We start from the raw sequence: 16,083 nt of genomic DNA, 5'->3' as shown, positions 1-16,083 counted from the left end.
ATTATGATGACATACAAACTTATCAGGATATTATAAGAAACTTTAGTTGTTTTACAACAAAACAATGTTTTATCTTTAGGTTGGAAGCAAAATGATGAGACTCTCATCGTACATTCGTTTTATTTGGCAAAATACGGTTTAGTAATACCAGCTGTTTGCATGAGATGAGTTTCATCAAACAGAAATCAAGTTTTTCCATATTCAACAAAAAAATGCAACTAAATTTTAGACATTTTCAAATCAGATGTTGTTATAACACAAAACCAACTTTTACAGTCTTACCAAAAGAGTTTAGTGGCCAAGGATTATGCGTTATCTAAATTTACACGAGCTCCATGCCTAAAATTCAAGATGTTCCTCATCGCTGACCCAAAGACACAACCAAAGATGGCTCAAAATGCTTATCATTTAGATAACTTTGTATCTGTATATACAAGTCTATTTATTCTTTTAGATAGATACTTTATTAATCCCGGAGGAAATTTATCTCTAATCTCCTTGCTCTTTTAATTCTAATTTATCTACTCTTGTCACTTAATTTTGTTCCACTGCAGAGTGACTATAACAAGCAACATTTTCCCCTCTGGGACTATTAAAGGATTCTGACTCTGATAACCTCCGTGTGATTGTTATATGGAGCAATGGATCAACTTTTGAGGCCTCTTAACCTGTTACTCTTGAAAGAATAGTCTACCCACAGTGAAGCATGGCGTTGGCTCTAGAAACCTTTGATGTGTACAGGGCAGGAGGGATTCTATCAATATCAGCATAGAGGAAAACATCTCGCAGTCTGTGAGGCTTGGGTATCATCAGATATCCCAAAAGGACAAGGATTCTGGTATCCTCAAATCCACCAAGTCTTGCTTTCAGAAGTTGTGAACTATTCCGGTGGTTGTTGATTGCCTGACTTGAATCCCACAGATCTCTGGTGGGATTTGAAGGAGGAAGCAGCAGGACAAAACCTGCAGTCTTTCGTCACATTCTCGGCTGGGACTCCGCAGGAAAACAACCACAGGCTGGTGTCTGATCCCCTCAAAGCGTCTGGGAGCACCAGACGATTTGAGGGGCCCAATAACTCTGAGAGCAGATTAGTGAAGCAAAAGCATTTTGTTTTATATTTGGAAAAATTACTTGCCATATCTGATTTTTAAACTATCCTTGCGTCTATGTATTTCAAACAGCTGATTAAAAGTATACTGTATTTTGACAATAAACTTAAATGGACAATGGTGTTTGAATACTTTCCTTCTAATTGTGACAAAATATTTTGGATGAAAGAAAATATCATAACCTGGTCCTTCAACTATATCATGAAACATTGCATCGTGATCAAATTGAGATCAAATCATCAGGATCTAAAGCAAGATAGCCCAAGTGAATGCATTATAACCATAGTATGTATCGGGCTGTAATGTGGAATATTTAGATTACATGTTTCCACTTTGTGAACATTTTACAAGAACGTAAGTTGTACAGGGTTAACAAAAAAGTCGGTTATAATTAGATAAGTTTGTAGTTTATAACTATGAAAATATCTTACAAGTAAAATATTGTTACGCTACATCGTAACGCGATAGATGTTTTTTTCTGGCATGATAGGAATACGCCTCCATACAAAACAGCATGGACAGTTCTTTACCGTTTTTAATTTCCTCATCAGCACAGCATCGGCAACCCTTTTGAGCTGATTGATATGACGCGTTGAATGTTCAGCTTGCCTTCTCACTCTTATTGATCAGTACAGACAGGTATCTAGCATGCTGACATCCGCAGAGCAGAGTGGGCTCTAGAGTTGAGGATGTCCTTCTGTCTGTGTGAAGCTCAGCAGGATCCTTGGCAGCTGCCACCAGAATTCCAGCCCTTAGCAGGGGACTGACACTAAAGAAACATCACCCCTGGACCACACCAGTGGGAGAAACCCTGAAGAAGACCCGGTGATCACATGCTCTTTTTTTAGTTTTGTTTTAAAGATTTAGCTTTAATGATTCAGCCACTACAAAAGTCTAAAGCATTTACTTCATCTTTTGATGGATACTCTTAAAAGTGCCTGATCCCTTTTTTTTGCACCACATTACAAGATGCGTTTGATATGGCAAAGTTTGTTTGAAATGCCAAAACTAAGTTTGGCCAAGTCATCTTTATGTTGACAATAAACAAGCTGCAAGACAATTTAGATGTTGGTCAACTACGGGAGCTAAGCACTAAATCAGCTTTAATTTAAATTCAGTTTTTCCAATGACTGATCTAAACCTATACAGTAATGTGTGCAGTAATCACTTATTAGAATGTTCATAACGCCCATTAATACAAATTTGAAAATAGGTTTATATGATTTTGAAGATGACTGTTTATGACCAATGTAACATTTTAATAATTAGCTTATTTCAAGGTGCAAAAATGGACATCTGTACTGTGACAGACATGGAAATTTATCCACTATCAGTGTGAGAATTGCTTTATTTTTCAGTATGTCGCTCCTGCAAGACTGAAATCTACATACAACACAATGCTCTCTGTTAGCAAAGTGTCCACCAAAACGAAGAGAAAGTTTGAACAGTACACACACGAGATGTTTCTGAAATTAGTACCTGATCTCTTATCACTGTTGATAGATAGATACTTTATTAATCCCGGAGGAAATTGCATTATAATGGGAACCTCCTAATTAAGTCACATTTTATTGAACCAATTCAATACAAATCCTTAGCATTGTTTAGTAGTGATGAAATGGGGTCATAATTAATGTCTATGCATTTAATTTAGGATGAAGTCAATTTTTTTTGGGGGGGGGGGGGGGACAGGCCACATTTGCTAAACTAAATCATCAACAATCCAACCTCACCACACCCAATTCACAAATATACAAAATTCATTTTTCCTCAATTTTTCCATTTTATTTATCACAATTATTTCAATCTGTTCATCGCTTTGCCATTTTTTCCGCTACTCAGTTTTTCCATTTAAAACAAGTCCAGTATGAGGCTATTCTTTGAAACCAGAATAGTCTTGAATGTGGGGTAGGGGAGGGATGATAGGTGGGTGATTTGAAAATAAAGGACAGGTTTGTAGGAGGAAATAGGGGGTGGGGAGTGGTGTCCAAATATCCTCTTCCATGTATAGAGTTTTTTCATAAGCTATGTGAGATTATTTTTTCCTGCGTTTGTCGTTTTCTCCTTGCCATGCGTCTTGTCATTTTCTCTATTCTATGTCCTCTGCATCTTCTCCTTGGTCTCCATCCATTAGCAAAGCGGCGTACTTACTGGCTGAGCTGAACTTCTGCAAAATTAAAACAGACCCTGAATCAGTTATTATGAACAATTTCAAACAATTTATGACTGATTATATATATCTTTAAATGTATGCTTTTTGTAAACGAATGCGAGAGGAGAGGGGGTGCTAAAAGTACTTGCGACGTTAAGGAAACCTTTTCTTTACAAGCACTTCTGGTGAGATCAACATCTAAACCTGGGCAGTGGAGGACTTACAGGGGTTGGGGTTTCTTCAAATTTCTTTGGCTCTGGGGCTGGTCGGGAGTCTCGGTCTCCTCTGTTATCCTTTCTACAATCAGAGTTGCCACACAGGTTAAAATCAGCCGAGCGCTGTGCTGGAAAGCTAACCTGTATTGTTCGTGGATAACTAGAAGAACAAAAGCGATGCTGATTTGCATCTGAAAGCACTGGCGGTGTTTGGAGCCCAGACCCAGTCCTCAATTTGAGAATAAAAATATTAACTGATTTATGACCTACTGCTGATGTTTCAGCACTGGAATTGCTGTTTTTGCAATGATAAATATTAAATGTGCACACCGTAAAGCTCCTCGTGTCCACAATGCTCGGAGCACAATGACGGTGTCATCCGTTAACTGAACAGAGGCCTCTCTATACAAAAGCCCAGTAAATTTCCTCCCTTTTAAGGGTTTTGGGAGTTGCTAGCTTTGGATGGCTGACCTGTCTGCCTCCTTTCTTCGATCTCTGTTGGGCCCCTCTCCTCGGCCCCGCCCTGTTGCAGGTCCTGATTGCCCCCCTCGCACCCGTGGGGGCCCATGGTCCCGACGCACACTGTCAGCCTTGTTCTCATCTTAAAGGAGAGGCCAGACATTTGAATGAAGAGAGGTTGGAGGACTTCATACAGAAGACTACACTCAACACACTGAGGCACACAGCCAGTGGGTTTCTTCAATTTAAGCTGAGCTTGTATAGAGGAAAGCATATCATTTACGTCTGATATTGGCTTCAGAGTTCAGAGGTTTCTGACAGAACTTGTAGATAATTTAGCTGTTCAGTTTTTTCGTATTTGGACGTTTATCCTGCTTAAAAACTAGATTTGTATTTATTTGAAAAACACTAATGCAACATTTGATGGCCATCCTCCAATGAATACACAACCTACAGGACGAGTGACCTCCTCCCCTCTCGCAGTGATGAATATGTTTGTTGTAACAGACTGTAAAGGTTGTTGGGTGATAAGCAAAACCTGAAACCTGACTTGTAAACCCGATCACAGGTCCATCGCTGATCTCACAAACCATTGAACAGACCACGAGACAAAGATCATCATCTATTGGTCAGTCACTCAAATCCACCACCTCAGCAAATCAACTCTACAAGTAACGATCTGCTGTAATGTTAACACTGGTGTCTGACACACTCACGTTAACAAACTACGCTGTTGGAATGTTAACATTATCCTTCAGCAAAGAACATCAGACAACTTGAGAAGAACTGAGCAGTACACACAGGCAGTTTAAGATGTCCCAAACGGCCACAGCCCAGAAGATCGCATAAAGATAAGACTGCAGCCTTTCCACAAAATCGATCTGCATGTCTTCTTCACTTGTGGTCTGGCCCTACAGTGGATATTTTTATCTCCATCAACCAGACAAGTTTTGTACAATGTCCCAGGGCTGCAAATATGTCTCCATTATCACATTATTGGCAAATGTATGCAAAAAGCCTGCTTATTTTAACGTCATCCTTCAGTTGCCTGCATTGTTTTCTACAAACAGTCACACTGACATGACTTGTTGAGTTTGATCGGTTGCTTGGGTTTGTTCCTTGCAGTTATCAGGATGTCTTACCTTTCCCAGATCCTATTTCATCAGCACAACTAGTGGAGACAAAGAAAAAGAAGAAACAGAAGGTTCATGGAGAGGTTCACATGAGAAGTTCCACTTTTCTTTAAGTTATTTATTGGGGTAAAAAACTAAATTTCCAACCATATGAAATGTCTCAGAATCCATTTCTTGGTTTTTTTGTTACACTGGGTAACTGGGGTGCTGCACCTTCTTACTTCATGTCCTCTTAGATACCAATTTATCCTTGAATGCCACATATTTCTCTTACACAATATGTAGTCTTCTTCATATCTTTCTCTGTAAAATTATCAAAGTAATACCAGTACACACTGTTTTCACACTAAAAACAAACAGTCAGGCCTTAAACAGCTCTGACACAACAACAGCATCCTGTTGCTGCTGACTTGTTCTTTACACAGTCTTGTTTATACGCTAATGTTCTTGTGAAATTTCAGAAGCTTCAATAAAAAGGACTGGCAGACATTCTCATGCTCTTGTGACCTATAATCTACAACATATTTCTCCTGTCATAAAACTGATGATAGTCCTGTAAATGTGACAAGACATGAAATAATCCTTCAATGCTCCATTTTCACCTCAAATCTTCACAAGCTTCAAAAAAGTCCTTCATAATTTGTGTGGAAATGCCGCTGCTGAGTATCACACTCATGTTCTCACCTCAGCTTGGGAGGAGCCGAGCCACTCGGTGAAACAGGAGAGACGGGAGCTCGTCCGTCGCTATCACAAGAGCCTGTGCTGGCTGCACTTCTCTTGGCCCATGCGTTCTCCTTGGGAGGCGGTGCAGGCATCACCTTCAGCGGCTCCTTGGATGAGCCGGTTGAGGGGGGGTGTGGGGAGGCCCCAGGGGAGGAGGGGTCACTGTCTCTCCCACCGAAAACCTCATTCTCCCCAGAGCGCTCACCATCTCGACATCGAGACCCTGGTGGACGAGAAGAGGAGCATGTGTTTCTTGCGTATGTAATCTCTTTTCCATCCTTTTAACATTTTGTTTTCTTTTTCCTGACTTACAGAAGTGAAAAGCTTTATTAATACATAATAAAATTTTATGTAGAAGTATCTCACCTCTTCCAGAAGTGCTTCCTGGCTGTGAGGACTCACTTCCTGTGCGAGATCGCTGACCATGTGATTCCTCATTACGCCAGCTTGGGTCCCTGCAAATAATAGAAAATAAGAGCTAAAAGGAGATGTCATATCCCAACACAGTATTCACATGAACACAAGCGCTTCAGTTTAACAGTTAATTAGAAATAAATCCCTAAATCATGCTTTTGTACCACTTTTGAAAACAGTCCAACATGTTGTCTTAGGAAAACAAAAAAAATATTCATGAATTGCAAAGTGTACATTCATGCATATGCCAAATTGTTGTTATGGAAACTCAAAATATGAGAATTTCTAATTAGGAAAAAATAACTTAACAATAAATCAAAATATTAAATTTTGTATAGATCTGCAATCTCCAAAGTTTACAAGATGTGCTTAAAAAAGAAGCTAGATTTTTTTCTCAAGAGCAGACCTAGGTTGTTGCCATGGAAATGCAAAAATTTGAAATTGTAAAACTTTCTAAACAGCAAAATGCAACATTAAAACATTTGGCCGATGTGAACACACAATTTGCTGACGAAAATAATTACTAAAATTGCAGTCAAAACAAACCATACACTCAAAAAAGTCAACTAGGAATATTTTTTTGTACAAAATGAGAAAAATTCAATGCACGAGTGAGATTGAAATACTGCTCAGATTAGACAGCCAATATGTCAAAACCTCTGCACTTTGATTTTATGGCACAGATTGGGTATTCACCAGCTAAAAAATAAATATAAATGGCCATAATGTAAAACCCTGACCTGTCTCGCATCCGTCTGTCAGGTCCCCGGCTCTTATCCTCTTCCAGCTGTCTCTGCAGCCTCTCTTCCTGTTTTTTCAGCCTCTCCTCCACCTCTCTCTCCTTGGCTGCCGTGTCAACTGGCTTGGCTGCACCAAAGATGGACGAGGCCCTGGTGTTGCCACTTGGAGCTGAAACTGGAGGGTTACTGCTGCTACTTTCTTCCTCTTTGGGCACACTACGGGGCTTCAGGTTCAACTTGGGTCTCTGCTGAGGTGCTGGTGTGACATCAGGAAAGGCTAATATTAATTTGGAGTGATGTAGCTGTGAATATCGGAACTTCAGTCAAGATGTACGTTTTAAGACACATTCTTAGGGAAGGGCAAAAATATGTTAACATGATTTTCTAGCTTAAATAAATTATTCAATTTTATTATACTGATTTAATCTTTTCTCACATATAACTCATTCAACCCACAAGATTCAGATAATCTGATCAAAGATACTTAGTAAACACTACTGATCAAATACAGAATCCACAAACTGAACTCTCACCTCTTTCCTCACGCCTCTCATATCGGTCATCACGGTCAGCATAACGGTCCCGGTCACCGTAACGATCCCTATCACCGTAACGATCACTGCTACCTCGACTGTCATCATAATCACGGCGGAATCCACTGCCAAAGGCCCGACGACCTCCGCCACCACCACGAGAGTCATAACCTAGAAGGACAGCGCACTGGACGTTTAGTACTGGCACGTTAAAGGACATAAGAAGAGCTGCATCCCAACACAGGTTCAGAGAAGCAGAATGCCACACCTCCTCTATCGTAGTCTCTGCGGTCCCTGTCGTCATAGCGATCACGGTAGCGGTCTCTTCCTCCTTCATAGCGATCATTGTCTCGCCGTGGCCCATCTCTGTAACGATCCATTTCATAACGATCCCGAGATCCTGTAACAATGAAAAACAATGCAGCTTTACATGGAATTCCTCAGCTACGATCTGCTGGTATGACGGCACATAGTCTGCATGATTTAGTGATTTCAGAAATTTGAATGAGATATACATACAGTATAACACTTATGAATGTTTCACCTTAGAAACACTGAAAAATATCCTAAACCTAATTGTCATTCCACAAAGGGAGTGAGAATATATGGTTTAAAAGATCTGCTGTGAGAAATTGTTCCAATTAATATTTGCCATGGCCCAAACCATCTGTTTCTATTGGAACTGATAATATTAATAGTTAGAAATGCCTTATGTAAAAGTAGTAATCAAAAATAGACTCACTCTCTCCAAAGCCATCATCTCTTCTATTGGGCCCATCATCGACATCTACACTGGGGCGTGCCCTCCAGTCAGTATCTGTCCGGTCAGGTCCCATGTCTGACATCCGTCCTCCCCGGTCACGGCCCCCCATACTTCCACCGTCTCTCTCTAAGGTTTAGTGAAATACAAAGATAATACGTATAATTATAGAACAATAAGGCAAATACACCACATTTCCAATTTACCACATGCAGAGCTAGAGACTGATAACATTTACTCAAAACATTGACACCAAATTATTTTTGTGTACCAGTACTCAAAACTTTTATTTTTAAAAAGCATGGAGGAGATTGACAACACAGCCAATCAGGATGCAGAACACAATGCACTGTAAAATTACTGTACTACGAAAGTCCAAAGAACAGCAAAGCTGTGAGAGGGGAACCTCTGTTACATCACCAAAAATTGTTTGTTTTTGAAAAACATGTTTACGATACTTTAACTTACTTAAAGTGAATCACCCCAGTAAATAAAACTATAAAAACTGAGTAGCTATACATAAATAGTACTTTTTAAAAGTTGACCTTAAGTATTCAGCGAGGAAGTCTAACAACCAAACAAGCAAAGCAAATAATACAAATAAAACATCTCGCTGTCATGTTGCAGAGGTGAAACAGGATTCCACACAATTCTAAATAACAAGAGTGTTGAATGACAAAGATTTACCCTAGGTTGGGCTTGCACCAGGAGCTATTATGACTTAGCCACTGTGGCTCAGTGTAAACAAATTGAGTAAGCCACAAAAACCCACATTCTGTGTCCAAGATAGTGGCTTGCTATAAAACAAGTAAAACTTACAGTCATACAAAATATTACTCAATGTTTACTCATATCTTCACATAGTGAATGCAAGTTTTCAATTGTTGGGGGGTGTGAGATTCAACAATTGAAAACTTGCATTCACTATGTGAAGATAGTCATACAAAATATTACTCAATGTTTACTTGTAAGTTTTACTTGCTGTTATAGCAAGTGAGGTGAATACACATTTACATGCACCGCTGGTTATTCCTGCTGGTCATAGGGATCAAAAGTCTAAGACTACAAAAAAGTATTGATAATATCTTTCATTTACCTTCTGATCGGTCTGTCACCACTGTTACCCCCTCTCAGCATTCACCATTTGTTGTTCAATTAGTTTCGATGCAAAATCTACTATAAAACACTCTATTCTCATTTTCTTTCGATCAATCGTCTTCGCCTCGTTATACACCAATTCGCGGGTTTAGCTTTTAAAAATAGAATCCTTGTTTTTTCATTGGACGAGAGGAGGTCATGACTCGAGTGCATATTTAATGATCGGGAGCATTCGGGTCACTTCGGCTATTTCCGTCGGCATGCGCGCCGACGAAGGAGAAGAAGATGATGAAGACGAAGAAGACAAAGAAGATGCGTGCCGCCTAGCAAGAGAAAAAGTCTGTTTTCTTATGTTATCGCTCGGGGATTTCGAGTCCAAAAAAGTTCTAAGTTTTGGCCTTTCTTTTCCTAAAAATAAGAACACCACTGTGGCTACACAAGCCAAAAACCTTATAGCCACTCGAATTGATTTTGCCTATGGCAAAGTGGCGAATGGCTAGCGCAAGCCCAGCTAGGTGACATGGGTGATCCCTTTAAGTTGTTCATGACCATTTCTGTCAGCCCTGAGATGAAGCCTCTAACAACTCACAAAGTTTGAAAGACCCACTACCACAGTAAAAAAAAAAAGAGGTAAATTTGCAATGTGTAAAAAATGGCCTCAGTGGATTCCTTAGAAGATGTACTGAGCCTGGCCAAACAAAAAAAGAAGGAAAAAAAGCAGACTGAAGCCTTCATGATACACAGTTCCTAAACTGGGCAGGTGCGTTGCATATTAGTGGCCTACTGGACTGCAGTGATGTTATACTGAGGAAATTTTAATAATATTGAGCACCTTTATCGTTGGACTGATCTGCAATATCCACACGAATTCTTCGGTTTCCCAGGTTCTGTTGGTGAGGACAGACAGGATGACAACAGTTAGTGATTTTCCTCAGTGCATTTTTGAGAGAAATTAATTAAAACCTCATTAAGAAAAATAACTAAAATCTCAGGCAAGATATTATTATGCAATACCAATACACGTCAAGTTTTACATATGTTAATTCAGCTCCAGGTGAAAAATAACCTGACATTGCTTCCAGGGAGACAGGCATCCCACTAAGGGAAATACTCAACTTGTACAGATGTGAATAAACCATACGACAAAGTAACCACACTGACTTAAAAATCACAAAGTTCTGATGAGCCTACAAATTGTAAAATTAAGATGCACATATATAATTTCACACATTTTGTATGAGCAATAGAAATGACATCTCATTCTTTCCAGAGGTTTTTGACACAGAGACAAATGATTCACCCACCTCAACTAAATGAACAAAGATAGCTCTACATAACTCCATTTGCTGGGGAAGTGATGACAAAACCTAATATATACTTGAAGGAATAAAAATTCAGCTCTATAAAGTTGACATCCTCTCACCTCCTCATTGAGGCTCAGGGCTCTCAGGAGGGACTCCACATCATCAAACTCAGCATAGCCAAAACCCTTCAGTCTTTCCGGGTTACTGAGTTCTCGAGGGAGACGCACTGCACTGATCTGGAGAGGAACATATGCCCAACACATGAATCACAGAATAGAGCAGAATACAGTTCAGTTACACAAAATCAGGATTAAAATCATAAAGGAATTCACTCAACAATGAAGTGCAAAAAATGTGCCACTTTTCTATCAATAAATGATAGCTATCATCTATTTGATTCATGATATATTGAACTTTATTTTATCGAGCCACAAGTCAAACTCTTGACAAGAACATTGCTGCATGCAGCATGAAATGAGAGAAGAGAGTCTTAGCAATGTAAAAACTGCTGTCTTCCCTTCAGTGTTGGTTTACTAATGTCAACTTAAATGTTACATTTTAACAGTGGTTGTTTGCTGTAGGTGTATTTGTCTGGGTTCATTTACAACAGAATATTCACCATCTGTGACTGTCCTGCAGATGTGAAAATTGAACTGCTGGTGAACAGCATGGTATTGGGGTAAACTTAATAAAACATACCGGTGTAGCAGAAGTGTTTTGCAGGCGTGTTGTGTATCTCAAGTGCAGGGCTAACAAGGAAACCGACTGGTTCAGAAGCATTCCTGTGTTAACAGGTTGAACCGTTTTAACACCTGTCTATACAAAGAGGAAAAACAAAACAAAGTGCACTAATGTGTTCTGTTCTAAATTAACTGCACAAGCGTAGTAAACAGGATTTGACACGATGTTATGTCGTTATGGTGTTCCACTTCTTCTAAAAAACTGACACCGAGGTTGTCAGATGGCTTCCACTGTTTTTAGGAACTTCTTGTTGTAGTAGCAGTAATTTACCCACCTAAGCTACATACCCTACAGACAATGGGTCATTGCTTGCTCTACTTACTGCCAAGCCGCAGAAGAAGTCTTTGATTGAGTCCTCTGTCACATCATAGGGCAGGTTGCCCAAAAAGGCTGTATAAGGAGGGCTGCGGGGCAGTCGGGACCGGTCTACATTGGGTTCACGAGCAGAGCGAGGTGCTGTGGGCAGGATGGAGCGGTCAATGGGTGGTGCCCGGTAGCTATCCTCCTCCGTGTGCCATGAGGTTGAGACTGGTGAGATAAGAAAAGGAACACTTTTGAATAAATGCAATCTGTCAGTTACTGATCAACACCTCATTATCTCATTTAGACATGATTTCATTCCTCAACACAAACCCAAATCCAACAAACCTTAAGAAATAAGGAGACACTGACTTTTTATTACACGGAAAATTCAGGTCAAATGCAAGGTATACAAAGTATACAAGAACTAGAGGTAGTCCTCAACATACAAACATTTAGAGATACAAACAACTGCGCATCCCCATATCTGACTATTGTACTGCAGTTCCCCGTTCTAGCACAACCTCCACTGAGCGACCCCAGTCTCCCCCTGTTGTTGTTTGATGTTGTCTCTGAGAGCATTTCAGAGGGTCCGGCTTCGTACTTCTGGATACTTTACTGTTTATCAGGGATGATAAAGCAAAGGCTAGTGATGACAGTGGTAGTGGCGACCATCTCTCTGATGACAATTCTGCCTCTCACCGACAATAATACTCCCTCCCCCACCGCTTTGCTCTAAAGGAGAGTCACAGTACACAGTACTGCACATTAGATTGTTAACATCTACAGCTGTCTTTGGTTGTTTGTGGATGTTGAAAGTTCCCTCAAGTGTTTTCTTCTTCTTCTCCTCCTCAAGGATTAAATTATAAAGGAGCAAAAGTTAACAGTAAATGAATCTGAATTCAAAAGAAATTACAAGTGAGGCTCAACAGTAGATTTTGGAACTATATGTACGTATTGTAACATATGTTTTTATTCTGATTTATTGTACAATAACATGATATTATGTGCTTTTTTGTTTTGTTTTCTAGTGATTTTAAAGAGTAAAATTTATGGCAAACACACCTGAAGTCAAGTGAAATGATATGAGCTTGATTATTATCCTTCCATGCATTTTTTTTGAAAACCAATGCATTATTGAGAATGACTTGACTCCAAACAAACTGTACCTGTATTTCCTATTATTATGTGTTGTTTCTATTTCCTGCCATTGTTTCTGGTAAGTTTTATGACATAGTACTTTCATATTTACAGTAGAATAGCAATTGTATTTAAATCTTCTTCTTCTTTTCCTTTCGGCTTTCCCCTCCAGGGGTTGCGACAGCGAATCAATTGCCTCCATCTAACCCTGTCTTCTGCATCCTTCTCTCACACCAACTACCTTAATGTCCTCTTTCACTACAAATAATAATAATAATAACAGATTTATAAAGCGCTTTTCTAGACATTCAAAGACGCTGTAAAGCGTCTCATTATTCATTCACTCCTCATTCATACTTGTTGATGGTAAACTACATGTGTAACCACAGGTGCCCTGAGGCAGACTGACGGAAATGTGGCAGTCGATCACAGCCACAGCCTCTCCGACCACCACTGGAACAATCATGCAAATTCACACAACAGTGAGTCCCTCACTGATCTAGGAATAATTATGTTTGTATGTTGAGGACTATTTCTCTTTTTTTGTTTGCTCACCATCTCCATCCAGGTCATCAGTCTCATCAGCCCAGCTGGTGGACTTAGTTGGATAGCTGGGAGCCCCACTGCTTCCTCCACTTTTGTCCTCTGCGAGGAAGTCGATTAGAGTGAGGGTCTTCCCCTTCTTGTTCTTCTTCTTAGCTAAAGGGGAGATGAACACAAGAGCAGAGTTAGCCATAGAAGAAATGTAGTAGGTAATGTGTGATTGTATGGAAAGAAAGTCTTAAAATATTTCTTCCGTTCACACCCACTTCAGAAATTAGTTTTATTACCTTAGTTTTAAAATTTGAGACAAACGTTATACTTCAAACACAAATTGATAAATTGATTTTTCATACGACTTATTTAACATTCAAAGTTGCTTATTCCACATTTCCCAGAGGCACAGACAATACAATGAAACCCACGCTCTTTAACATTCAATCCTTAAAACACTACTTCAACAGTTTTCACTGTTATATATCTGTAGTACAACACAGAAAAAGAAAGGACTGCATTTTGTAGATAACAACACTGACTTATAGTCCCCTTGGAAATTGAGCACAGTAAGTATTCTGTCTGTGGGCTATCCAGAAGTCAACCAGTAAAGGCTTGCCTAAATAGGTTGGGCGCCACGATTTGGGTGTGATGTGTGTGACGCTGCCAAGCCACCTGTACATTCAAGGTATGCTCCCTGTTTGAATCACTGACTTATGTAGACAGTGAAAAACATATTTCATGGGTCACGGTCACGCCAGAGATCAAAGTGACAAAATTACATATATTTACTAAAATAACATGTTGTTGCTGTTCATAATCTAATTTGCATGTAACCCCTATCTTACATCAGAAATAGCCCACACTGAAAAACAAAAAACTCATCACCAGGGATGACATCTTTTAGAAATTACAAATACATTAATTCCTTGCCTTTTTTTTTTTGCTGTGGGACAGGACAGTACATGCAGGACATTCGACATTCATATTAAATTTATAACCTTGTCTTTCCCAGTTACACTTACTGCTATCGTCTGCATTAGACTGTCCATCATTTCTAACAAGATATTTATGGGTATTGTGCTCAGCAAGAGAAAACCCACATGTTCTGTAATGGCGTTTTACACTGCAGACACATCAAGATGAATCAGACATGCTGGTATAGTGTTTGTTTGCATGTCAAACAGGTACCGGTCAGACCACACAGCTCGTCTCACAGAGCAGGTCTGGTCTGTTTCGACTGACAAAGACGGTTTTGAGCTTTATTGTGAAAATCCCGGCTGTCATGACATTCTTTACACGCGTCGCTACAAAGGTTTATAAATACGTCCCGGCTCCAAATGCTAAGTCATTGTTTACATCCAACAGCGTCAAACAACTGACACTGGAGGTCGGTCCCGTCTGAAACACACATGTAAAGAACACATGTGGTGTAATGACCGTGTAGTAACTTTCCTAGCGCTCAGCAATAACGTGATATTAGCGGGCTATGGAGCTGCGCAGCGTTTGCTCAGGGCAAAAGTTAGTTTTGCTAACGTTACAACAGCATAGCGTTTTTGTGAGTCATCAAGAAATTATTACCTTAAAAACTCAGGGTGTTAGCAAAATACATACGCATGTCTTTTTTAGTGTATATAGCAACGACGGCTAAGTCTGCAAAGGACTGCTGACGGGGAACTATTGCTACTTAGCAGGCTAGGTTTTGGGGCCTAGTGCAAGTCGCAGCGCCACGATCCAAGTGCGCCATGATCGAGGTAAGATTTGGCTAGTAGGAAAGGATGGTTTTAAGTTGTGCAGCTGCCACATACTGCCACATAAGTTTTAAGGCCCAACAGGCGCAAATACCACGTTTCAACACATACAGTCACCAGAAAGCCAGGCTGCACACGTGGGGAGAGTCCCCGGGCTGGCCGCACTTCTCGGCCCAACCCCTCCTCCACGAAACGCGCTTGCGCCCGATGATTATCTGCGCTGAGCGGCACAGCAAGTCCCGCGACAGGCATACAATGTGCCAGCTCTGCGCACAGTTAATAACATTTCATAGCATGTCACAAAATGTACCAAACGTCTCACGAAGTCTAAACTCAAAAGGATGTAAATACAACATCACGAAAATCGTTTCCAAACTAAAACACCGCACATAAAGTGCACATAACTGCCTGATTGAGTAAGTCTTTGCCTCGTTCATTCGCCTTCAGCAGTTGGGTGTTTAATGTTTCAAAACCAGGCACTAACCTATTTATACACGCTCGACAACGACACAAATCAATACTATGATTCATTAGCAATTCTAAAACTTAAGATATTTAACCATATCAACGAATAAATAGATAAAAATACCCACAGCCGACCCCAATCGTTCAACCTCATAAACCTCACCTGACGCCGCCATGTTGGAGAGCGAGTTCGTATCAGTACCCGGATGAAAGCGTCAGAGCTTCGGTATCGGGAGCGCGCATTGCCGTTCACGGACACAACCCTTCCCTTGTCTTCCTGCTCACGCAAACCTCTGGACAGGGCCGGGTCGAAGTTTTATGCGGCCCGGAGCGGACCCCCAGTAATACTAGCCATTACCGATGTTTGATGATTCACACACTGTAAATGCAACATACCAGTTCTAAACTTTATTAGACGTATCCAGGGTGCCATTTGTCAAAAAAAAAAAAAAAAGCAGAAGGGGGAAATTTTTTTTATCGTGAAAAAATAACAAATTTAAAAAAATATTTTT

The 16,083-nt window shown here is 40.1% G+C and overlaps 1 protein-coding gene across 3 annotated transcripts; it reads right to left on the bottom strand.

Moving 5' to 3' along the window:
• Positions 1 to 2,868: 2,868 nt before the first annotated feature.
• Positions 2,869 to 15,810, bottom strand: eif4ba (eukaryotic translation initiation factor 4Ba). 3 transcript variants are annotated; one of them, XM_068316420.1, is made up of 15 exons: positions 15,735 to 15,810; positions 13,377 to 13,520; positions 11,704 to 11,909; positions 10,760 to 10,876; positions 10,169 to 10,223; positions 8,221 to 8,367; positions 7,747 to 7,878; positions 7,479 to 7,649; positions 6,946 to 7,201; positions 6,158 to 6,246; positions 5,753 to 6,014; positions 5,078 to 5,106; positions 3,948 to 4,077; positions 3,486 to 3,558; positions 2,869 to 3,276 (listed from the first exon to the last, which is right to left on the bottom strand). In XM_068316420.1, the coding sequence occupies exons 1-15, from the start codon at positions 15,745 to 15,747 to the stop codon at positions 3,199 to 3,201; spliced, it is 1,902 nt and encodes a 633-aa protein (XP_068172521.1). In that variant the 5' UTR covers positions 15,748 to 15,810; the 3' UTR covers positions 2,869 to 3,198. The 3 variants fall into 3 exon arrangements, with proteins under 3 accessions (XP_068172521.1, XP_068172522.1, XP_068172524.1); XM_068316421.1 differs by lacking the exon at positions 3,948 to 4,077; XM_068316423.1 differs by lacking the exons at positions 3,486 to 3,558; positions 3,948 to 4,077 and having other exon boundaries at positions 15,735 to 15,809.
• Positions 15,811 to 16,083: the final 273 nt, after the last annotated feature.

This window comes from Antennarius striatus, chromosome 5, assembly GCF_040054535.1.
Source record: "Antennarius striatus isolate MH-2024 chromosome 5, ASM4005453v1, whole genome shotgun sequence".
Classification (NCBI taxonomy): domain Eukaryota; kingdom Metazoa; phylum Chordata; class Actinopteri; order Lophiiformes; family Antennariidae; genus Antennarius; species Antennarius striatus.
The sequence above is the reverse complement of the archived record's forward strand: the minus strand, read 5'-3'. Positions and strand labels throughout refer to the sequence as shown.